The following is a 25,268-nucleotide window of genomic DNA, read 5'->3' as shown; positions in this document are numbered from 1 at the left end:
GTCCTGAGTTTTCTTTGGGTTGGAAGCACAAACTAGGACTAAGCGTAAATCCATTTTAGAGTTGGTATTGTTTTTTTCTTGCTATGTCCTTAACAGAGGTAGGTGCAGTTCTTCCTAAGGTGCATTCATGTAAGTATTTATAATTCATAGGTATATATTTTTATAGTCTGAAGAACCCATGCCTTTAACAGTTATATGAAAAGGCAGTTATATAATCAAAAGAGGGACAGCTGAACTTTTGGGGAGTAACATCCAAAACTTGGCTTCAGCCCCAGGCAAGGTATTATTCTCCTTAAAATGAGTAGAACATTTCCAATGAAGGTAAAACTAGCGAGGGGACTATTACTGGCATGGGTGTGTTACCTAACTGGCTTCAGTTGCCAGATGCAAACTTTGCTTCAACCAGAACCAACTATCTTCCCAACTCCAGAATCTTGAGGCAAGCCTCTTACTGTTTACATTTTTGTAGCTTCAACAACAAAGAAAAAAGGAAAGGAGGGGGTCTAAAGAAAGCCAGGAGTACTTTAACCAGCTAATGACTGCAATTCAATTGAACTGGTATGCTCTTTTACAATTAGATGTTTCTACTGTAAAATACTCGATAAAATTAGACAGTCTCTGAGTTTTTGCTGAGAACTGAATGCTTGCTCACAGCAGTGCGCAAGGAACTGGGAATGGATCTGTTTCAAGTAGGCAGTGTCTGTGGGCACAGCCACATACATTGTTTTCTGAGGAATGCATTTAATTACATGTATGAGTCATAAATTATCAAACAGAACTTTTAAAACAGATTTTAAAAGCATATTCTTATTAGACAGAAATAAGGCAAAAATTGTTGCTGAAAGGAAGTGACAGGAAAACTATCAAAACCCTTCTACATCACAGTCTTTAGGGATGCACCCAAGTCAGGGGCAGGCTGACACAGAAAAGGGGATCTTCTCAAGTCTGAGGAGTGTAGGGAAAAGTCATGGAACTTAAACGGCACACGTGCTACTCAAAGACTAATTCATTGTTGGGTCAGGACTCAAGTAGAACCTGTATTATTTAGGCAGAGTATTAGATTTACTTAAAATACAGATTTAGTCTTCCACTGCCCTTTAAAATAACCTGAGGTGAGAACTCTCAAGTAAACTGAATCAATTAAACTCCGTCTCTAGACAGACCAGGCAGAAAACATAGTAGCTTGGTCCAGGGTAGGGACACCCCCGTGCTCAGAATGCTAGCAGTTTATCCCAAGACTGGGAACTCAGGGTAACTTGGCTGGGAATCAGAATTCTAGCACAGACTCTGCCAGAGGATGGACTGCCCTTGAAATTCTGAGAAAGTCCTAAACAAGGGGGAACCCCTTGCCATATTTACAGTTTGGAAATCAGTCTAGCTAGACAGATACAGTATTTTCTGGGGCAATCACTTTTTGTTTGGCTTATTTAAAAGGATGAAGTTTCAGGTGTTGATGAGCATAAGAATGCTTGCCTGCAGCCTATTCTAGATGTTAATTTATATTCTGGTTATTTAATGGTTATTAATAGTAATGATTAATATATAATGACTTGATCATGTAAAACACACACCTTTAGGGGTGTGGTGATACTTAAAATATATAAAGTTTCCAGTTGGGGTGTTAAACTCGTCTCTTTATTCCTGTCTTCTCTATTAGCTTTACCTTCAAGCCAGGATGAAGGGAGACTGGGCAAGACTCTTACGCCCCACACTGCAATTTGGTCTTGTTGCTGTGTCCATTTACGTGGGCCTCTCCCGAGTTTCTGACTACAAACACCATTGGAGCGATGTACTGACTGGACTCATTCAAGGAGCCCTGGCTGCAGTATTAGTTGTAAGTATACAGGGTGGCAGCCTACATCTTTTACTGATAAACCCTAGGACGAGTAAGTAGAAAACCTGTCCCAGGGAGAAAACTATCCAAAGGCAGATAAGGTGGCTCAATAATTTTTACTGGGTCATCAACTATGTTGCTTTTTCCAAAAGTTATAAAAATCTTACTGTATGTACTTCTGTAAGAGGCTCTGGGCTATAGTGTTTTGTTTCATTCTGTTTTTGGCATGAATTGCAGAATAACCTGAGTGCTAAGAGTAAAGCTGTTTACTCAAGAGCTACCTAAGTAAGCAACTCTCAATTTAAAAGAATCTCTTTTAACAAAACTTCCTGTTAGTCACTTATTTTTTGTACCCTTTCTGTTGTAGGGTTGATATTTATTTTTGCCAACTGCTTGTTAGAACTATGTATATGGTTTTTAAACTTAGAATGGGACAAAAGTATTTAATGATGTAATTTAAGTATAACTTGTTTTCTGTAGGCAGTGTACGTATCCGATTTCTTCAAGGAGAGAAACTCTCCTTTTAAAGAAAGGAAAGCGGAGGACTCCCATACAACTCTGCACGAGACACCGACGGCAGGGAATCACTTTAGGAACAGTCACCAACCTTGAAGGTAGATAAAGCTGGCCCGCTTTCTAAAGGAAAAGGATTGCAACTCGAAGAGGATGTGTTTTCTTCATGGTGTACAAACCTTTAAGGGACTGCTGCTGCTATACCTCTTGGATGCCCACTTCACCTGTGTGTATATAGTTACATTTAGCACCATGGTTCTCTAATAGCGCTAAGTTCATTAAAAAAAATTTCAAGCCTTTCACTAAAACAATGCCCACCTGTACATTTTTTATTAAAAAAATGTAATGCTTATGTACAAATGTGTATGTAATAATATGCTTTCTTAGATTGATGCCTGATTGAAGTATGATACATATTAAAATGTTTGTTTTGAGTACAACTGCCTTGAGATGGGAGAACCAAATCCACACTCCTGTAAGCATTTGTAGTCAGCTGTAATCAGGTGGTGTAAAATTTAAAACCCCACATTCGTTTAGCTGACTCTTTATAAGTAGAGGCTGGCGGCAAACACAATATCCCTCTTGATTTTGGTGATTCCTAAGAGAAAAGAAAAGATGGTTTAAACTTCCAAGACCACAAAGATTGTAATTCCCCTGCGGGGGGAATGTATGATCTCGATCATACAAAACCTTGCTGGTCTAAAAGAGGAGTTCACAGGCCCCTCTGAGAGGAGAGGAGGAGAACTTAGAAACCAGACTCCTGCTGTTATGACTCTGGACTCAGAAGTACCCCGTGGCCCTGTGTGTGTGCAGGGCCGTGACAGGGTCTCTGACTATGCACAATGACCCAGTGAGGGAAGGACTAAACCGTCAAAAGTAGTTAGCTGACCCAAAAGCATGAAGTTTCAGCCTACTTCAGGAGACACTTTATTTTCACTTACCACGTGAGATTCTTCCTGGACTAAGGGAGGACAAACATAAATTTCATTATTTAATAAGTTTACATAACTAAACTTAAACTCTGGTTGATTAAATAGGTCTGCCCCATCAACTATATGGAAACAGTACCCAGTTTCTGCACACCTCTTCTAAGGACACTGTTTAGCAGAAATCATTAGGGGCTGTGACTACATGAGCAACTAACAGCGACAAGGTGGCCGCTATTCTTTGATGTGTTAACTCACAGCCCTTTTTCTTGGCAAATATTTAGACGGAACAAACTGTAAGCATGTCATATACTCGCTCCGGCCCCCTGCCCGCCTCCATTACTACCACCTTGGACTGGCCATCCTTTTCTGGTCTTCCTACTTCCACCTCGCTCATCTACAGACTTCCCTACAATGCAACAGCAGGAACTGCCAGAGCACAGCACTCCTGGGGTCAAAATCTCCAATCATTTCAGGAAAAAGCTGGGAGCTGGGGGGTAACATGATCATCTCTTTTCTCCCTCCTACTATTCTACTCACTGGTCTCTGACTGTTGCTTACATCTACCAAGCACACATGGAAGGGCCTCGATACCACCTTCCGAGTGGGGGCCCTAGGCCATCTCATCTCTCAATTCCTGTTGTCTCTTTCTTTTCCTGTAGACTTATCACCACCTGAAATACTTTAATTGTTGGCTTGTTTATTGCATGTCTCCCCACACTAGAATGTAAGCTCCATGAAGGCAGGGATTTGTGGGGTTTTTTGTTCACTGCTGTAACTCCTGGTGCTTAAAACCATGCCTGCACATAATATACAATAAATATTTATAAATGATTACATCTAAAAATCTCAAAACTTTTTCCCCACAGAGACACTCTAAAATTTTGTATAAATACTACTGGATGGCCCTCCGTGGCATTCCAGTGAAGAGCATCTGAAAATGTCTTCCTACGTTGTGGCCAAGAATTCAAGTCTCAAAAGATCTGCCTTAATTATTAGAAAAAGCTTTGACTGGATACTGACCTTCTGCAAATTTGTTTTCCAGCTCAGTGTTTCCAATGGCTTTTGCTGCTTGACACATCTGTCGAAGCAGTTCTTCCAGGCGCCTCATACAACGAATTATGCTGCCTGTAAAGAAAAGGAAACAAATCACTTGTAAAATGGAAATAACCAGAACAGTAGAACTTTTGTTAGAGGCAAGGTAGGAGAACATGGGATGACTGACTAATAGTACTTTGAGGGACTTCGCATGCAGTAAATGAGGTTGAAGACTTGACTGGCTGCCTGGCAGACACTCGGAGGGATACAAAGACAAAAAGTTTCATTTCCCACCCTTCACTAATGGTAGAGAGTCCTGATTTATTATAATGTGTTGACATTTGCTCTTATAGGTTCACAAAATGCCCTGCGAGCAGGGGGGAGGGCAACTTTGGATTTAGGCCACAAAGATAACATATAACCTGGGTCTGTAAGAATGAGGAGGTCTCTGTCAGACAGCAACAAAGGAAGACCACTGGGGCAATGCAGAGAAGTGTGACAAAGTGCAGCTACTCAAGGACCCTGAGGGTGGCCTAATGAGGTATCTGGATACCATCCTGTGGAGAGAATGCAACCGGGAGGTTTTTAAGCAGGGGACAAGTAACAGGATCAGATTTGTCATTTTAAAGGTGCCATCATTCATTCTTCTTGACCTGAAATAGACTTTTTAATCAGTGCTTTTTTCATACAGTGTGTCCTCAAGGGAGCACAAAGGAGGCGGTAAGTCTCTTCCCACTGGATGTGACTCCCTGAGATCAGTGGGGTGTTTTTTTTGTTGTTGTTTTTTGTTTGTTTGTTTTTATCAAAGCTAAAGCTATAAACATTTGACTTCTACCACATTTGAGCAAGGGAGGGGCCTGGGATCCTTTCTCAAAGAGCTATCTGCTTAAGTTTAAAACTCTTGGGACTTTAATGTGTGAAATACATTAGAAATAGCAGTTCTGTCTGATATGCAAGGTATGAACGCCTCTAAGTCCTTACCATTATTAACTCCTTAGTGGGAACTAATCCATCAGCATTTATCAAGTTTTGTAATACACTCACTGTGCAGTTTTCTCTTAATGCCCTCCATGTTCTTTTCCACTGTGCCCAGTGGTTGGGGGCAAACTGGGGAAAGTTAACTCAGGAAGGAGAATGTACTTTTAGCTTAAATGAAGGCAAAAATAAAAGCCATTTGCCCAACAGAGTCTGCATAATCCAGCAGCAAGTGCCCATACACATGTAGAGAGCCTTCCCTCTCTGTGGGACAATTCCAAGAGCCAAAGATAATACTGCATAAGGGCCTGCACCCTTAAGGACAACATTCCTGGTTGCTGAACCCACCAATGGGCCAAAACAATGAAAATACAACGATGCTACTTCACATTCTGGGAGGTGTGTGCGATGACACTGGTAATGAAGATGACCAGCATACAAGGTTACCTTAAAAGACAAATGCGGATAATACCCTTTCATCTCCTATATGTAGGATGTTCACCTACTTTAGATTGGGTTCTATACTATTTAAACAGAGGGCAATTCTCTACGTAGCTCTGATTTTGTGTCACTTGAGATAAGAAATGTACAAATTCTTTGACATTGGCAAAACTCTGAAGGAATATAAAATGTCATGATATAGCCCTTTAGCCAAAATATTCAAAGTCCATAGGTCGGTGTGTTTTTTTTTTTTTTTTGGTCCTCCTCTCATTAAAAGGTTCATGGAGTTCTGGGAGAAAACTCCAGCCCTCACATACAGCCTATTTCTACTACACAACTCTGTCAAAGTTATTTAGCACCCAGCAAAGGACTTCATACAAGTCAACAGCAAAATGGCAAAACAGAGACACAAATTCTGTAAAATCCAACCAATCACATATATACACATCTTACAATAACCCTGAGGACTTTCTTGTATTACTGGAGAGTAAGGTTACTGATGCTCCTAGTGACATTTAGGCATCAAAGAAAGGAGAAATTAGGCTGAATGTGTTTCAAGAAAAAAGGGAGATGTCCAACATTTTCTGAGCACTTATTTTGTGGTAGATCTGTAATACATATTTCATGTAAAACTTCTCATTTGACATTTACAATTTGACAAGTATTGTCATCCTCATTTTACAGAGAGGGAAAAGGAGAAATGGAAGTTGCATATATAACTTGACTAAGGTCAGAGCCAGGAGTAAATGATGGAGTCAGGATTTGAATCCAGACCGAAGATTCTAGAGCCTAAGCATTTAACAATATCATAGTGCCTCACAGAAATGATATATCTCTATTTTCTAAATTTTCTATAATAAATGTGTATAACTGGGGCACCTGAGTGGCTCAGTCGTTAAGAGTGTGCCTTCAACTCAGGATCCCAGGGTCCTGGGATAGAGCCCTGCATCAGGCTCCCTGCTCAGCGGGAAGCCTGCTTCTCCCTCTCCCACTACCCCTGCTTGTGTTCCCTCTCTTGCTGTTCCTGTCAAATAAATAAATAAAATCTTTTTAAAAAATGTGTATTACTTTACAAATTTCAATTTATTAAATTTAGTTTATACACTTAAAAATTGTAAACATTTTATAAGTTTTTAAAAAGGTTTGAGAGCACGCATGTGCAAGTGGGGGGAGGGGCAAAGGGAGACAGAAAGACAGAATGCTCAAGAAGACTTCCTACTGAGCAAGGAGCCCAACGTAAGGCTCGATCCCAGGACCCTGAGATCATGACCTGAGCCGAAATCAAGAGTCAGCCGCTTAACCCACTGAGCCACCTAGATCCCCCAATATTTTGTAAGTGTTTTAGGCCTTACTCTAAAGCTCTTCACTTCTGTAAAAATCTTCATTGCCAGGTAGTGCCAAAGAATTTCTATTAATGAGTTTCTAGAAGTAGTAAGCAATAAAAACTGGCAAGTAGAATCCAAATAAAGGGGTCTGTTTTCTGAATTTGGCAAAGTCATTGGTGTCTTGTAGTAGTAATTTCACTTGATCTTAGCCAAAAGGCTGAGAAGTGATTCTCGTAGTAATTTCGGCAAAATAAGATAACACATTACTGTGGATCAAGATGGAAATGGGGGATAAGGAACTGAAGATGGTCTATACTCAACTACTTCTGAGTCTGGCTGTAAAAGGAATGAGGGATTGAGGGTGACGACAACAAAATACCTGTCACCAAAAACTGACAGCAGCAGCTCCCCATATATTGAATGGTGTGTGCCAGGCTAACTGTGCTAAAGGCTCTCTATGCATCATGTTATCCTCACACTATGAGGAAGGAGCTATTACACTCATTTTATAGCCAAAGAAACTGAGGCACAGTTAAGTAACTTGCCCAGGGTCATTCAACTGAGTAGGATTTATGCCCAGGATTTGTGCTCTTGGTCTTAACCACTTGGTTATATTTGTAGCTGAAAAAGGTGTGGATGAAAACTATATGCCTATTTGTATCCTAAAATGGCAAGATTGAGGAGGGTGCAGAAAAGAGTAGAGCAAGGCCCTGAGATTCAGAGCAATGGCAGAGGGTCCATCCTCTGAAGAAGAAAGAATAAGGTAAAGGATCTAGGCACATGAGTTTCTAGATAAAGAAGACAGGAGGCCTAATGGTTTCCCCCTTTCCTGTGATGCACGAGTGATCACCTACAAAGCTGGGGGCAGAGCTGCTGTAGATGCTTGACACTCCATGTCCGTTGTCTCTGCAAGTGGACAGACCGGGGATTACATTTCAGCTGTGCCATTTACTATGTGAGGGACTGTATTAGCAAGTCAGGAGGGACTTCTCTGTGGTTGATAAAAATATTCTAAAATTAGATTGTGATTATGGTTGTACAACTCTGAATACACTGAAGAGTACAATTAGAAGGACAGATTTTATGCTCTGTGAATTGTATCTCAGTGTGAGTTCTTCCAGAATGGTGATGTAAACCTGAGGTGAAAAAGATCAGTGACACTGAATTGGACATTTAAAATGGTGAATTTTATGTTACGTATATTTTGTCACAATTAAAAAAAAAAAAGGCAGTGATTAGTCAGAATTCAATTTCACTTCCTACTCTAGCCCCTGGCCCATGGGACAACCATTAATCTACTTTGTCTCTATGGATTTGCCTATTCCAGACATTTCATATAAGTGGAATAATACAACAGGTTGCCTCTGTGTCTGCCTTTTTTTACTTAGAACCTTAATGTGTTAAAATTTCATCCAAATTTTAGCATTAATCAGGATTTCATTCCTTTTTATAGCTGAATACTACATTATGCTGATATACCACAATTTATTCATCTACTGATGGACACACGCAATCATCAGATTAATCTGGTTCTTCAACAGAACAGTATTATTCTCATTGAGGATGGAAAGCAACACCTTTCTCTAAACAGTGTTTCTACCTCCAGCTTTCTGGCATTCCACAAAGTGGTCCCCCATAGTTCATGTCCTGAATCTGATTTAATATTCCTATCTAGGTGGTTTTAATGAGTTTGACCTGAGGTCAGGATCACAAATATATTTTCCCGCAAATATTTACCACTAGATCCCAGCTCAGGCTAACCCCTTTCTGGAGGGCAGAAACTGCTGCTCATGATGCACCCAGTACCTAACTCCCACTAGGGTCTCAGTCATTATTCATCAAATGTGTAAGTTCAAGTACTAATTTCTAAGTTAATTTAGTACTAAAATTTTACCTAAAGGGAAACAGAAATGATACATGTTAATAAACTGTTACTCTATTATTATTAGCAAAAGTATTTCTAAGAACAAATCCACTGGAAAATCCCTAATGACACTGATGTCCCCTGACCTGGGGAAGGGTAAAACTATGCCAGCTAAAAGGTAACTGAGAAGAGTGTGAGTGGAGGCAGAGTGTGGGAATGCACTACCTGGTGAACAGTTTCGAGTGAGAGCACAGGTCATCATTAGGAGAACTCCTATGACCAAGTAAGTAAGTAGAAAAGCAAGTCCTTCATGTGTAGTGAAAACTACAATGCTGTTGTTGTTTAGACAGAAATAAAATTTAACGGCCTCTGAAAGCTTACAATGGATCTACCACATGCATTAGTAGACTGAAACCCTAGGCTTGAGCCTCTACAAATACTGTTTTAAATTGCTCTTCCAATTTAGTTTGATAGAAATAAGAAACAACCACATTCTTATCATTTTTTCCAGGATGATAACAGAAGAAATAATTATTTGTATGAAGTCTTCAAAATTCCTCAACTGAATCACAGTATAAGCTCTTCTCTTGCATTAGGCATCCTCTCAGACACACGGTATTCATCATTACAATGTTAACCTGTGCCAATTGATGTTTGAAAAATACTTAAAACTACTATTTCTGAGGCTCATGATATGAAATGATCACTCATTTTCATATAAAAAGAAAATTAAGAAACTAACTGGAAACAAATATGGCTTGAGTGAAGGGCATTTTAAAGTTCCCATGCAATCATTTTCTGCCCATAAAAGACACAATGTACTATGGGCTAGAGTTTTAATTACAGTATTTTTCCAATTATATAAAGCATGTACAATAACAAGATGAAGAGAGAACGGCTATTCTGAAATGGAAGAACTAAATAGCAGCAGGGTAAAAAGGGGGGCACACAGTACGCTGGAAAAAGGAAATACTCTCCTAAGTAAATCAAGGTTCTCAGGGTTTTTTTTTTGTTTTTGCTGTTTAATTATGCTTTTTTTAAAAAAGATTTATTTATTTATTTATTTGAAAGAGAGAATGAGACAGAGAGAGAGAACATGAGAGGGGGGAGGGTCAGAGGAAGAAGCAGACTCCCCGCTGAACAGGGAGCCCGATGCGGGACTCGATTCCAGGACTCCAGGATCATGACTTGAGCTGAAGGCAGTCGCTCAACCAACTGAGCCACTCAGGCGCCCATTATGCTTTATTTCTAAGAGTTAATATATAGTCCATCTCAATTTTAGAAAGGAAAAGTATAGCTGATACAATGGCACCCAGACCACAAAAACATGAAGATTACGCTGATGTTAGACCCAAATTCTAGTTACAAACGGAAATTGTCAGATTTTCAAACTTTTGATTCCTCATGCAAACTGTGATGTAGAAACAGCCCCAAGGAACTGACACGGGGCAAAACAGATTTCAGGAATGCCAGTATGTTCTAGAAAACTGCACACTCTCACCAATTTTAGCAGTTTCAAATCTGTCTTCCTATACTGTCATAACTCTTCCATTTAAGTACAAAGAACCGAAGAAACAGTCCACAAGGACAGTTTTTATACAGCGCCCTAGATGTGCAGGCCTGTTGCCCCTTTATTTTTTTTCAAACAAACGAAACCAACTACTCTTCGCTATCAACCACTATTATGTCATGTCTCTGACTTCTCAGAGAAGCAGACACTCCATAAATATGAGCTACTAACAAGTCTTAGCATTATTTAGGCATAGAACAGTCATTATGAAGAGGAAAATTACCCAGAGCAGGCCCAGGCCAGGAGACCCCAGAAGATGGGAAGTTACGAACAATAAGCTAGAGAAAACCAGAAGCCCTACTGGGAGCAAGAGATAACCAGCCGTTTCTGCTTCTGTAAACAGGCTTCCCGCCACCAGCTCCCGGCACTACTGTCCCCACCTAAAGCAGCCCCACTCCCCCAGTTCAAACCCACCGACCAGCAGTCAGGACAGCCCTTGGAACCTGACTGCTTGCAGGGCCCTATAAAAGCCCCGTTTCCCTGGGGCCCAGAACTTTGAGCGTGAGCTCATCTGGGGCTGCTGGCGTAAAATAAATCCAACTTCTCCTACTTCTCCGAGTGTCACTTGGCCTCTCGCCGGTCTGATTATTTTTTCTCAACAATCAGGCACAGAACAGGCAGAGAACGTAAGTTTCATCCTTAAGTTCCAAAAAGATGCCAGACTGAAGAGTGGTGGCACTGTATGACTGCCTTTGCACCTTCATACCACACAAGTGGTCCTACACGTACCTAGGTTCCTGAGTGTGAAGCAGTGCTCACAAGCGAGGTCCCTCTTCTCCTATCCTCAGTTATTGCTCCCCACCGTGAACTATTACAGATCTCCTTACCATGCCTACAAGCATGAACTGTCAGTGGATGGAGATGGTACGATTTAGGTCAGAGATGGTCATGATTTAAGAAGTCTCTAGGTTATCCAAAATTCAAGGATAAGGCATTATGGTACTTAGATGAAGTTATTAATTACCATGTGACTTGTAATCACAGAGGCCAGGGTTCAAATCATAGTGCCATCATATACCACACCTCTATGACCTTGGGCAAATTACTTAAAAAAACTCAACTTCCTTGTGCCAAGTAGAAACAGTATCTATCCTGACTTGCCATTTTGGTGATGAGATCTAAATTCTATAAAGTGCTTAGCACAATGCCTGGCACACAGCCATCACTTAATAAATAATGATGGTCCCAGTAAGAGAATGCAGTACTCAGAGCAAGATTTTGGAACCCTATTACTAAATGATCATTTAATGGAGGCTTAGAAATAAATTTCATAACACTATATACCAGGACACCATGATAAAAAAAAATATACTATAAACTTTAACATTTTAAACCTTAAAACCCATGAAGTTCAATATACTAAAGGCTCCTAGTTGAAAATTTCAATATTCTGTTGCAGATGTTTGACCTATACGTCATAAAAATCCATGTTCATAAACTCAGTAAACTCTCAGTCTTTAATAGTATCAGTTAAAAAGCATATAATATCAGATGTGTAAAAATACAATTTTTCTTAAAACAGAGCCACAAACAATAGCATTTTAAATATTCTTATAATAATCTCTATGAAGTCCAAGCTCGTTTACTTTCATTTTTAAAAAGTTCAATATAAATATCTAATTTGGTAAATACCATTCACCCTTATAAATACCTATATAAGCCAATCTTTTTGAAATGGGTAAAACTTTTCTAAAATGGTCTCCCTTAGATACTGTGTTTTTGCTTCGTGTAATTATTATTTCTTTTATATTCCCTCTGCCTTTACTTTTTCACTTAAAATTTCTGTTCAGTTGAGTAACAATTATTCTTCAGTCTTTTAAAGACATTTTAAAAGACTGCTCATGGGGCTCCTGGGTGGCTCAGTCATTAAGCGTCTGCCTTCAGCTCAGGTCATGGTCCCAGTCCTGGGATCAAGCCCCGTATCGGGCCCCCTGCTCAGCGGGAAGCCTGCTTCTCCCTCTCCCTCTCCCCCTGCTTGTGTTCCCTCTCTGGCTGTGTCTCTGTCAAATAAATAAATAAATAAAATCTTTAAAAAAGAAAAAAAAGACTGCTCATTAATCTGATTCATGCTGAAGTACCATCTTACTGAGGCCAAGTCTGTTATTAGAAATGCAATGATGGAGAGCATTTTCAGCTCTGCTGTCTTTTAGTGGAATTAATATAACAAGCCTTTAGATTACTGCCAAGAGATTGAAAAAAAAACAAAAACCTCACACGAACCTGACTTACTAGGATCATCTGTTTATCTCTGATGGCATTACCATTCCATTTTATTTTTTTTTTAAGATTATATTTATATATTCATAAGAGGCAAGGAGAGAGAGAAATAGGCAGAGGGAGAAGAAGGCTCCCCGCTGAGCAGGAGCCCAAAGTGGGACTCGATCCCAGGACCCTGGGATCGTGAACTGAGCCGAAGGCAGACGCTTAACCTTATCTGAGCCACCCAGGTGCCCTACCATTCCATTTTGTTAACAAAAATTAAAAATAACATATTATTCTTATTTAGTTAAAACAATGCCATCCTGAGTATATTTCTTATATATCAGAAAGGAATGTATGTATACAGAATTTAAACATACCTTCAAAGACATCTGTCATTTTGCAGATATGGGCAAATGTAGCTCCAGTTGCCCAGGTATATACTACATCCATTAAGTGAGGTTTGAATGAGCTTAGGTAAGTTTCCTCATCAATTTCCAGTTTGGCTTCTGCTGAAACTTTTGCAATTCTTTTAGCACATTCCTTTGAAGACAAAAAGATTTACTTAAAATTTCTTACTTATGATCTTCCATGTACTTTTTTTCTTTAGGTTTCTTAGGTTTCCAGAGCCAGAATTCCACAAGGTCCTTTTTTTCTAGGTTCTTATGCCCACAGTTTGGATTCTCTGTGCTTCTAAGTAGCTACAGTGCGTTTTCCACTGCTAAGTGATCCAACTGTAACATTTCCCCATTACACTGAATTAAGAAAAATGTATCAAGAGCGTGATTTTTACCCAATTAAACCTTTTTTTAATAAAAAATAGAAACTCTTCATTAAAGTCATTCAAGAGTAGCATTTAACTAATCTTTAAGTATTTCATTAATAGCAACCCCCCCAAAAAACCCAAAGATATCAATAACAAAACAGATTTAGAAAAACACAAATCCTATGGCAAACTAATGCTTTTCCCCAATAATGCTTTAAAAAATATAAACCTTAATTTTTTTTCCCCCACAGTGAGATATTCAGATTCATTCTTTTCTCCTTGGTAATATAAAAGGTCAAAACCACCTAGTCCTACATAAACTTCCCTGGTTCTAGAAATTTAAATTTCTTAGTAATAAGGGATATTAAATTTGCCACTTAAGAGGCTCTTTTTATGATTCACTTCTCTCTTGCAGTATAATATAGTTCATCTTTCCCTGTCTGTCTGTTAAAAGGTAGATAAAATCAGTTCATCATAAGAAAATCATAAAACACACAAATTCATTACTATAAGCTACTGGGGCTTTAAGGGCCCAGGGATAATTAATTTCTTAGGATAAAACATATTTTAAAACTTTGTTGTAAACTACAATGGAAAAACATATAAAAAATTAAGCTAACTAATCCTAGTCCATCAAGTTGCCATTCTTAATACCAAGGAAAACAATGCAGGCACTGAGTTGTTGATATTGCCTAGCTACATTATGTAGTGTTAAATCTACAGGCACAGTAACTCAATACAATTTATTACACTGGTGGGGAGAATGTTTAATTATTCAAGTAAAAATCCCAAATGATGTTATCAACATAGCATTAAATGACAAGACTAACACCAAATAACATATTTAATCTTGAAGGAAGTGGTCTCTGTGGAATGATAAATACTAGGATTAGACTGTCAAAAATGTTCATTTTACATATACTATTCATAAAACATGCAGTTCAAAATACTCCTACCTGCATTTGACGAAGTGGTCCTGCTAACTGCTCTGTTAATTTGGGCATCTCACTAGACTATGAAAGAAAAGGATGTAAAAACCCAAGTTTAAAATGCTTTCTGCTGTAACAAAACAAAGCCTTCATGATATCCATCAATACCAAATTATAAGATCTTAGTTATTAGCATTTAGAGTTTCTAATGACATTGGTTGATATGAGCAAAATTACCACTCCTTTCATCCTAAATTATATTATTATTATTTCTCAGAGGAAACTATTACACTCCTAAATTTACAATTTACCAGCTACTTTCTGTGACCACAAATGGAATGGAGGGAGAGCAAATATTATAAACACCCATAGTAGTTTACTTACATCAAAATGATTATAAACTGTTTTATCACAGTTTGATTTTGACATAGTTTGGGCTCCTAGGCAACTCTCATTCTGTGGAAATCAAAAATCTGGGATAAAGAACATTAAAAGTAGTGTCCTCAATTTTTATTTTACCCAGGTATTACTACCTGGGCAAATGAACTTGGGCAAGTGGCTTGGATTCTGTGTGTTGGTTTTCTACGTTGTCAAAGAGAAAGAAAAGGTCAGATCCTCAAAACCCTATTCTATCGTAATTAGAATAAAAACAGTTATTTGTGAACAAAGTCTAACAAAGGTAGTCTTTCACAAAAACAAAATTATTACAAAAATGGTATGTATGTATATGTGAGACAGGATTTAAATTATAGGTAAATTTTCTTAAAAAGCTATTATAGGTTAGGTGCAACCGTTATGCCTTTATTTTAAGCATCAGTATTTATACAGGACTGGTTTTGCTGTGCATGTTATATGTCTATTATGTAATAAAATAATGACCTAGGTTCTGTATTATTCCTGTCCAAATTAAAAGAAAAAAGAAAAAAAGAAAAACCATGATGATGAAAAAACAAAATGGCCACAATGAACTCAACATCTCAGTTTGTGAACTCAAGACTACTTAACATCTTTGATATTGTGTCCATTCATGGTCAACAGTTACTGACCACTTCCTCTCTGGTCAATATAAGTAGAAGACACTGGTCCTGACAAAAGTAACCTAAGTGTGATTTCACCAATGCTCTCCCACCAGGTGTATGTACAATTTGTTCCTTCATCTCTCCTTTTAAGTCTCAATTCAAATTTCACTCTCTTGGTGAGGCCTTTACTCATCACCTTATTTAAAATAGTAACCCTATGCCAGTGTTTTCTGCCTCCTCTGCTTCACTTTCCTCCAAACCTTCATCACCATTTGACATAATCTGTGTGTACTTTACTTCTTTATTGTTTACCTTCATCTACTAGCATATAAATATCAGGAAAGCAAAAACTTCTGTTATCTCTAGTGCCTAGATCTGGGCAGTGCACACAGATTTTTAATAAATATTGGTAGTTACTTGATACTTATATTCTAAAGACTGTATTTCATCTTTAAATTACTCTTAATGACATAAAAAATGCAGGGACACAGTTTTAGAAAGAACACATTTCTAAAAAGAAGTTAGTATATTAAGCAGACTTTTTCATATTTATAACAAGTACCTTACTATGTTTAACCTTTCCATCTGGCTAGAAAACATTCTTCTAAAAGTATCAACAAAATTCCATGTGACTTGTAGTGTAATTTTCCATCTTGCTGTTGAAAGGCACCACCACAAGAATTGATGACACTACATATAACACAGTGTGGTTTCACTGAACAAATCTTAATTAACCACATAGTGACATCTTGCCCACAAATTTCAGAATAATGGTTTGGTAAAGCCCAACTCCTTTAAAGAGGTAACATACTTAGGCTCTCAGAAAACAGAGGATTTTTATAGTGCCACATTAAAAACAACAAAACAAAACAAAACAAATGCAAGAAATTAGCTATAAGACAAAGTCTGACACAGGCAGAAGAGCACCAATCCCCAAATCATCTTCAAACTTAGGTCTTTTCAAACAGAACTGGACAAATATTCTTAATAACTACCCCAGAAATTACTGTAATAACATTCTGAACCTAAGAAAAACAACAGCCAAACAGAGTATTTTGTAAAGTAATGAATTCCTCATCTGCAAATTACTTCACAGGTGCAGAGCAGGCATTCTCAGGAGTATAAATTGTTTTATGATTATTGTCCTCTTTGTTATCACTGCCACTCTAGCTCTAATTCTAATCAGTAACCAGGGAGCTGAGAGAATAGACCTACTTATTCCAACAAGTAAAGTATCTGACCTGCTTCATAAAGAAGGAAATAGTTAATAAGTCCATCAATGGCAGAACTGCAAAAACAGTGTCTTACACACAATTCACTTGAACGTTAAACTAAGTGTAGATGGTGGGTGCCTGGGTGGCTCAGATGGTTAAGCGTCTGCCTTTGGCTCAGGTCATGATCCCAGGGTCCTGGGATTGAGTCCTGCATCGGGCTCCTTGCTCAGCAGGGAGTCTGCTTCTCCCTCTCCCTCTGCCTCTCCCCCTGCTTGTTCTGTCTCTCTCGCAAATGAATAAATAAAATCTTAAAAAAAATAAACTAAGTGTACATGGTAAAAGGTCTTCTAAAAATTTAGAAATCAGTATTATTTTTAGAGGGCAAATGTCTTTGTCTTATTCTTATTTTGTCCACTTCATCCACAATGAATAAAGTTTGAAATGTAAAACATGCATTTTACTTTTTAAAACAAATCATACTGGTTTTTGGAAAAAAGTAAAAGACAGATTATAGAGTTTTTGTGGTGGGCCATCCAGCACTTCTTTTTTTGATTTTTAAGAGTTGCTGAAAGTGAACAAACCACTCAATGAAAAAATTACTGCAAAACCAAAAATGTGAATCCTATAGCCACTACCTCAAACCTTACCTATGACAACTAAGACTTCAGCCACTCAGAAAATCAGTTGTTTCACAGTTGTTATCCATTATTGGGAGGAGAGATATTAATTTAACCTCACTATCCCCTTTTATTTTCACTCTTTTGCCTAATTTTATTTTCATTCATTCATCCTTTTCTTTCTAGGACTATCTGACCAGAACAGATCTTCAAATAATGCACTGGGTTACAGAACAAATTTAAGGCTTGGAATATGATTAATGACTATCCAAAAATAAGATCTTATTTCACTCTCCTTTCTGATAATACGTATTTAATTATTTAATACTCTCTTACTATATTTGTGTTAGTGCTGATTTCTAATTAACATTACCCATAATATGTAAATATGGAACATTTTTATAATTTAAAATATCCATAATAATATTAAAATTAAGTTACAGGATGTGTGAATTAATCATTAAGGTATGTTAAATCTATTAACTCACATTCTCTTGAAACACAAAGCAGCTTAGCAGTGCCGTTGCCTGTTCTGCAGACAGGTCATTGAAAAGGCCATTAAACATCATCTCAGTTAGAAGGAGCTCATCGGCACTAGATCACCACAAAAAAAAGAATAATTTTCAAATGTTGTATATAAAAATAAAAAATGTATACATAATGCTTAAAATGTAGAAAGTTTTTTAAATAAAATCCATTATTTGACCATAAGGAGTGATCAATGAGGAATGACAAAGATTTATTTAAGAAAATGGCGGGTCTGGGGCGCCTGAGTGGCTCAGTCAGTCAAGCGTCTGCCTTCGGCCCAGGTCATGATCCCAGTGTCCTGGGACTGAGCGTGGCACCAGGCTCTCTGCTTCGCGGGAAGCTTGCTTCTCCCTCTCCCACTTCCCCTGCTTGTGTTCCCTCTCAAATAAATAAATAAAATCTTAAAAAAAAAAAAAGAAAGAAAGAAAGAAAAGAAAATGGCAGGTCTTTATATTTTCCAATATATCAATAATAAACGTAAGATGGTTATTTCATGTAAAAATCCCATTCTAGGAAACACCAAAATGCAAACATTTACTGAAATAAAGAACTCTTTCTTAACTCTCAGTATATCAGGAAAGATAGTCATCACCATTTTTCCTCTGGGTCCAAGGATCCATTTAATTGTTTTTAAGTTGTTTAACAATTTATAACACAAAGGGATAATGAAAAACAACTTCATTAGAAATCTTAATAATTACAACATAACCATAGGAGACACACATTGCATTCCCAGTGTTGAAAACGTATATAACCAAGATGGCCAATGGCCTTTAAATGCAACTAACTGCTGCTCATCAACTGTCATCTGTGAATCTGGACAATATCCATGTAGTAAACACAATTCCAAATTTCAAATACATCTCCAATAGGTACTAGCTTATCATTACTTCTGTTTTTCTCCTGCACTTAGCATTATCAAAGTATACTATTGACTGCAGATTTTAAATCATCTCTTTTAAAGACTCTAGCTGGGTGGCTCAGTTGTTAAGTCTGCCTTCGGCTCAGGTCATGATCCCAGAGTCCTGGGACTGAGCCCTGCATCGGGCTCCCTGCTCTGCGGGACACCTGCTTCTCCCTCCCCCACTCCCCCTGCTTGTGTTCCCTCTCTCCCTTTGTCTCTCTCTGTCAAATAAGTAAATAAAATCTTAAAAAAAAAAGACTCTAGCTTATTATTTTTGGTTCCTCTTTTGAATCACCAAAATATATTATTTTTTAAAACTTTCACAAGTTGTAATTTTGTTGAAGAGGAAAGGCCATCCTCTTTGCTCTTTAACTGTACAACATTTTCATATTCAGGTTTATATTATAAAGATTAGAATGATCAATCCAACAGATTTTTTTTTCTCTCTCTCTCTTAACTATTTCCTTGTATTTACAACTGTCTTTAGTATTTGACCACTTAAAAACTATCAAGGACAATTTAGCAAACAAATCATAAAAGATAAAAGACTACTGTCACAAGTCCTTTTAGTAAAATGGAACGGTCCAAGTTCTTAGCACAAAACATTACATAACTCCTGCTTGCTAAACAGAAAGGAAACTAAAATAAATAATAATCTTAAAATTTTCTTTTGTCCTTAGAGATATATTATTCACTCATTGATTCTTCAGTTCGAAAATTTACCTGTAGTCTAAGATTTTGCTATATGACTAATTTCACCATCATTTATGTTCTGATTTGTGTAGTAATTGGAAAATGTATTTCCTGTTTTCTCTTTGCCATCATGGGTGGAAAACAAAAAAATGTGAATGCTCAACTGCGCTCAATGGAAGCTATAAAAGACTACAAAGATAGTGTTTCTACAATTCTGTAATCAAGGTTCCACAACGTATCTTACATCTATAAAAGGGTTTAATAGACCCATTTGGTAATTTTGAGGGCGTTACCTCAATTAAAAAAACAAGCAAACCTATTTTTTGACTTCTAAAAAAGAATAAAGTCATGAACTATCAATCTTTATAAATAGTTCTAACTAATCAAAAATAAAGTAAAAAAACTAAATTTGGGCTCCTGACAGTCAAATGAGAATTAAGTCAAACAAAGAGGACAATAATACAAGCACTATGTATTACTACATACATGCCACTAAGGTGGGTGGCAGACAAGAAACACAGTAATCACAGGAGAGTGATCTAACAGGTTATACAGGCAATTATGCAAAAAAAGTTGAGGAGTTTTATTAAAATAAGATTGGAGAAATTCACAGCAAGTTTCATAAGATGGAGGAAAAAATATGTAGGAATTGGGATTTGGGGTAGGAGTGAGGGAAAGGTCATGCTAAGATAAAGAAATATGTGTGGGATGTGGCTAGAGAGGAAAGGGCAACAGCACACTAAATTATGGCATTTATTCTAAAAGCAATAGGGAATAACTGAGAGACTTTCGCCAAAAGAATGAAATGATAGGCTCTGTGCTTTGGAAAGAACACTGGGAAAGCAGTATAATGGATGGATTATAAAGACTCAAGATAGAGGCAACAAAAATAAGGGCTTCTGCAGTACTCTAAGCAAGAAATAAGGAAGGCACATTAGTGGGTAGAGACAGAGGAAACACTCAGGAAGATGGGAAGAGAGAGAAGGGAGAGGAATCTAGGATGACTCCCAAGTTTCTGTCGTTAGTGGCTGGGTGTTATTCAGCAAGAAAGAGACCAGAGGGAGAAGCAAATACTGGGGGAAAGGTAACGTACTTTCATAGGTGATACTGTTCTCTCTCTCTCTCTAAATAGTCTCATTTTAGAATAAAATCAATACTATTCTCCCAGGACTAAATCCAGCTGCAGATACCTAAAAGAAATTTTCTATGTTAATTGTTAAATACTATATAATATTACAAAGAAATAATTCCAATAACATTAATTCTGGCTTATGAATTAGTAAACCAGTGCTATGGCTGAGCTTTAGACCTGGGTAAATTATTAACCTTATGGTGCCTATAATTTTTTAATTACAAAGTAGGAAAGCAGGTTTAAAGAAAACTAGAAGCCGACATGCCAAATCTAACTTGAACAAATGATGTATTTGGTTCACACAGTGACTAAAAAAATAATTCTCATTTGTGAAAAATTAAAAACCAAGGGATTTCACCTAAAATTCTGGATTTTTGGCTTTTCTTAAGTTGAAAAATCTGTCATCACATCATTCTGTAATAATTGGGGCTGAGTAGTTGCTGCCCCCTTTTGGTGACCAAGAATTGTTCTAGTTTACCACACAATCTCCTCCTGGCCCCTGCAAACATGAGTTCTTAACATCTGAACTAAACAATCAATAAGAATATTATGAATACATCTTCCCCAGAAACAAATGTAACCATACAAAAGCCTATAATTCTCCAGCCCCAACCATTAGCGCCATGGTGAAAACACAAGAAACTGTTGCAAAACATCTTTTATGAACTCAATGAGTATAATGGTTAACAACTATGGACAAAACAAGAATATCTTCAGGCTAATGGAAATCACATGGAATCTTGAGCCAGAACCATTCAATAGGCCCTTCCTGAATTTCTGACCCACAGAAACCACCAGAAAGAATGAAATGACTGCTATGGTTTCAAGTCATTTAGTTTTAGGGTCATTTGTAATACGTGAGAAGATCACCAAAATAGACAATATCTTTATCCAGTTTTATGCCGTGGCCTATGATATGCTATGCTGTAATTCCCTGTTTCTTAGCCCAAAACTTTAATAATATCTCTTATACAATAGGATAATGGTTATTAGACTAAGTTTAAGGTGGGAAGATGTTCAAAATTGTAAAAAAGAATTAAGTATACAAAACTGTATAAACTAAGATCATGAATATGTAAAAATATGCAATGCATTAAAATAAAAAAAGGAAATGTATCAGAATGCTAATAGCATTTGTACTAAATAGTGGGATGGAAGAGATTTTTTTTAACGCTCTTTTTCTAATTTCATCATCAAAAAACTACATTTACTATGGAAGTATTTTACAAACTTTTAATTTTTTTATTTTTTAAGATTTTATTTATTTGAGAGAGAGAGCGAGCACAAGCAGGGGGAGCGGCAGACAGAGGGAGAGAGAGAAGCAGGCTCCTCGCTGAGCAGGGAGCCTGATGCAAGGCTCGATCCAAGGAATCAGAGATCATAACCTGAGCCAAAGGCAGACACTTAACCAAATGAGCCACCCAGGCGCCCCACAAACTTTTTAAGACAGCTCTTTTTTTTTCCAAAAGATTTATAGCCCTTAAAAACAGTATCTCATTTTAAAATCAGTTTTCTAGAACAACCAGTTTTACCTGCTTATCTCACAAGCCACTCGTCCTTTCATTTCTATGACATCAGAAGAAGTAGCAAATCCCAACCTCCTTAAAACACGTTTGCGACATTTGAGCTCATCCATTTGTAGGACAGTTCTTGCTTTCTTTAATTCTCGCTTTGCAGATTTAATGTCGATTGCAATCTAAGGCATATAAAAATATAAAGAAAGTTCAATAAAGTAAACAAAGTAAAACAAGATTTATTCATATAATGAAATAAAAAGTATATCTTTTAAAGATTTTATTTGTTTGAGAGAAAGTGTGTGCACAAGCGGGGGGGAGGGGCAGAGAGAGAATCTCAAGCAGACTCCACACTGAGTGTGGAGCCCAACACAGGGGTCGATCCCATCACCCCAAGACCATGACTCGAGCCAAAATGAAGAGTCAAGTGCTCAACCAACTGAGCTACCCAGGCACCTTAGAAAATATTTTGTAAGGATAACTTACGTAGGATATTACACAAGAGGAATGATATATCTGTAGTAATTAAATACCAGCAAAAATGTTAAATATATGGAAATATATTAAAGCAGGGAGGATATTCAGGAGTTGTTAAAAATTTAAGAAGTTGGGGAACACAGCATGGTTCCTGCTTTAAATGAGGAGCAAGGAGGCAGGTTTAGAAAAAGGAGTAAGTTGGGTAGCCATTAGCTAGATAAGGTAATCTGCTGGAGGTTGAAAAAGTCAGTGGTAAATTAGGATAGGCTCTCCGAGACAAGATCTGACAATCATGCTTCCAAAGCAGCATTAGCTCCAGCTTTTCAACCTCAGGAAATCAGGGGGTAGCTTAGAGAACAGGAAAGATGAGGGTATATGAGTCTTATCTCTTGGCTACCAGTATTTCCCCCATGATGTCCTGAAAAGTATTTCTTCTATTTGCCTTCTAATTGTATCACAAAACTGCCCAAAGCTAGAAATGGTTTTAGCCAAGAGAACAGGTCTTTATTCTACACTTTAAAAGGAAAATGTATTTTTAGGTCATCCTCCAGAATGAATGAGTTTTAAAATTCATTTAATCAGTAAATACTATCTACTTTCCAACTGGGACAAGAATATAGTACAACACCAAGAAAATAATGAATTCCTAAGATTGAGGCTTGAAGTTCAGAAAAACACTGACAAAAAGAAAATTTTAGGGACTCAGAAGTTGAATTTCAAAGACTCTAGAATTTTGCATATGATTTATTAGGCTTCAATTGAGGAGCAGAAATGATAAAGGCAATGACTGTGGTCAGTAATGGATATTTACTGACAGCTATGTACCCCACTTCTAGTGCTTTACATTATTGCATTTAATTCTTACAGCAATTTTGTAAGACAGGTAACTAATACTAAATGTGAATTTTACCAAGATAAAAATCTGAGAGAGATTACTAAGTAAACTGGTCAAGATCAGAGCTAGTGAGTAATAAAGATGGGATTCAAAACCACTATGTTAACCTTCAGAACCCAGTCTCTTAATGGTTATTTATATTGCTATGATCAAATGTGTTGTCATAATGCTATGAGGATAAGAAACAACTCTCTGCTACCTAGCATAATTTATCAGGTCTTTTAGAAAAAAAAAGTTGTTTTCTAAGTTTCCTTGATTGAGGATGTCCATATGAGCAGAGCAGAAGACTGCTAAGTACTCAGAGGCATATAAAACTTACTGGTTAATAGAAGAGAGCCCACTAGTGAAGAATTTTTTTCCTCAATAATTTTTATTTTTTAATTACTTATTTTTTTAAAATATTTTATTTATTTATTTGAGAGAGACACACAGCGAGAGAGGGAACACAAACAGGGGGAGTGGGAGAGGGAGAAGCAGGCTTCCTGCGGAGCAGGGAGCCCAATGTGGGGATCGATCCCAGGACCCTGGGATCATGACCTGAGCCAAAGGCAGACGCTTAAGTGACTGAGCCACCCAGGCGCCCCCTCAATAATTTTTATTAAAATGTATTTTGGATATATTGAGTTAAACGAAAATACTGAAATCAATTTCACCCATTTCTTTTAAAAAGTGAAAGAATTTAAAATCATATACGTGGCTTGCATTACATTTCTGTTAAATGATGCTGTTTGAGATCTTTTCCTACACATTTTAAAAGAACAGATATATTCATGTCTGTAAAAGCATGGATACATAGTAATAGGAGCTTTTCTCCCACAGAAGTGAGATCAGCTTCCTTTTTTCCTCCCTAATAAATCATCTGTAAATACATGTGTAATACATTTTGCAAAGACTACATGTAAAATGACCTCATTTTTTTAAAGGTTTTTTTAAATTAAAGATATTTATTTATTTGAGAGAGAGAGAAAGCATGAGTAGGGGGAAGGCAAAGGGGGCGGGAGAAGCAGATTGCCTGCTGAGCAGGGAGCCTGATGCGGGGCTTGATCCCAGAACCCTGGGAACATGACCTGAGCTGAAGGCAGACGCTTAACTGACTGAGCCACCCAGGTGCCCCGACCTTATTTTTTTTTTAATGTTCATGTTGATTTCCATGATATGGATATGTATAAGTCATACATCTAATTCCCTACTGATGAAACACTGAGGTTATTTTTATATTCATTTGCTTTTTCAGACAACGCTACAAGAACATGCTTATACTACCTCACACTTTGGAGTCTCAATTCGAGGAAAGCCTGGTCAAAAGGTGTGAGTGACAAAAATGGTGACAGTTGAGGGATCAGATTCTTGAAGCCTTCTTAAGCAAGGCTAAATAAGGGATGTGAAATTTATCCTGCAGTCCCTAGGAGGCCATAAAAAGGCTTGTTTTTTCCCTCCTAAGTTGTTAACTGTAGTTTTCACTCATTATAAAATATTCTCTAAGCAAATTACAGACAATTAGGGAGGAAAAAAAAGAAGGAAAAAACACTACTATAATCTCATTACCCAAATACCACCACTTCAGGATTTCCTTCTCGTCTTTTTGGTGTATGTTTTTATTTGTGCTAAATTGTAATCATAGCCCACACTGATATTAGCATTTAATGCACCTGCACGAGCATTTTTCCATGTACTGCTGAGTTTTCATAGAAAGTTTACTTAGTCCCTCTGCCAGACACCAAGGCCTTTGGCAGTTATGTCTGAGTAGCTCAGATAATGCCACCCTCTGTGGCTTCACAGTGCCTTCTCTGTGGGTGCTTTCTAGTCACCATTCAACCAAGCTCAGGAGTCTGTGTTCTTGTGTTGTGAACTGTTCAGGATGACTCTCTGGTGGCAACACAGGAAGTAAATGGAAG

At 37.5% G+C, this 25,268-nt stretch overlaps 2 protein-coding genes across 4 annotated transcripts in view; one reads left to right on the top strand and one right to left on the bottom strand.

Annotated features, from left to right (window-relative positions):
- The window catches only part of PLPP1 (phospholipid phosphatase 1), a 99,421-nt gene extending 95,301 nt beyond the window's left edge, over positions 1-4,120 (top strand). For all 3 annotated transcript variants that reach the window (XM_027604720.2, XM_027604721.2, XM_027604722.2), the window contains exons 5-6: positions 1,658-1,834; positions 2,315-4,120. In XM_027604720.2, the coding sequence (XP_027460521.1) occupies positions 1,658-1,834; positions 2,315-2,446 (309 nt within the window). In that variant the 3' untranslated portion in view covers positions 2,447-4,120. The remainder of the gene's footprint in view (positions 1-1,657; positions 1,835-2,314) is intronic.
- The window catches only part of MTREX (Mtr4 exosome RNA helicase), a 113,688-nt gene continuing 91,101 nt past the window's right edge, over positions 2,682-25,268 (bottom strand). Inside the window, exons 22-27 of the mRNA XM_027604719.2 lie at positions 22,020-22,183; positions 17,719-17,824; positions 14,408-14,464; positions 13,066-13,228; positions 4,297-4,401; positions 2,682-2,945 (exon numbers count right to left, since the gene is read on the bottom strand). Of these exons, the coding sequence (XP_027460520.1) occupies positions 2,893-2,945; positions 4,297-4,401; positions 13,066-13,228; positions 14,408-14,464; positions 17,719-17,824; positions 22,020-22,183 (648 nt within the window). The 3' untranslated portion in view covers positions 2,682-2,892. The remainder of the gene's footprint in view (positions 2,946-4,296; positions 4,402-13,065; positions 13,229-14,407; positions 14,465-17,718; positions 17,825-22,019; positions 22,184-25,268) is intronic.

This window comes from Zalophus californianus, chromosome 5 (genome assembly GCF_009762305.2).
Source record: "Zalophus californianus isolate mZalCal1 chromosome 5, mZalCal1.pri.v2, whole genome shotgun sequence".
Classification (NCBI taxonomy): Eukaryota; Metazoa; Chordata; class Mammalia; order Carnivora; family Otariidae; genus Zalophus; species Zalophus californianus.
Note: the sequence above shows the minus strand (reverse complement) of the source record. Positions and strands in the feature narration are given on the sequence as shown.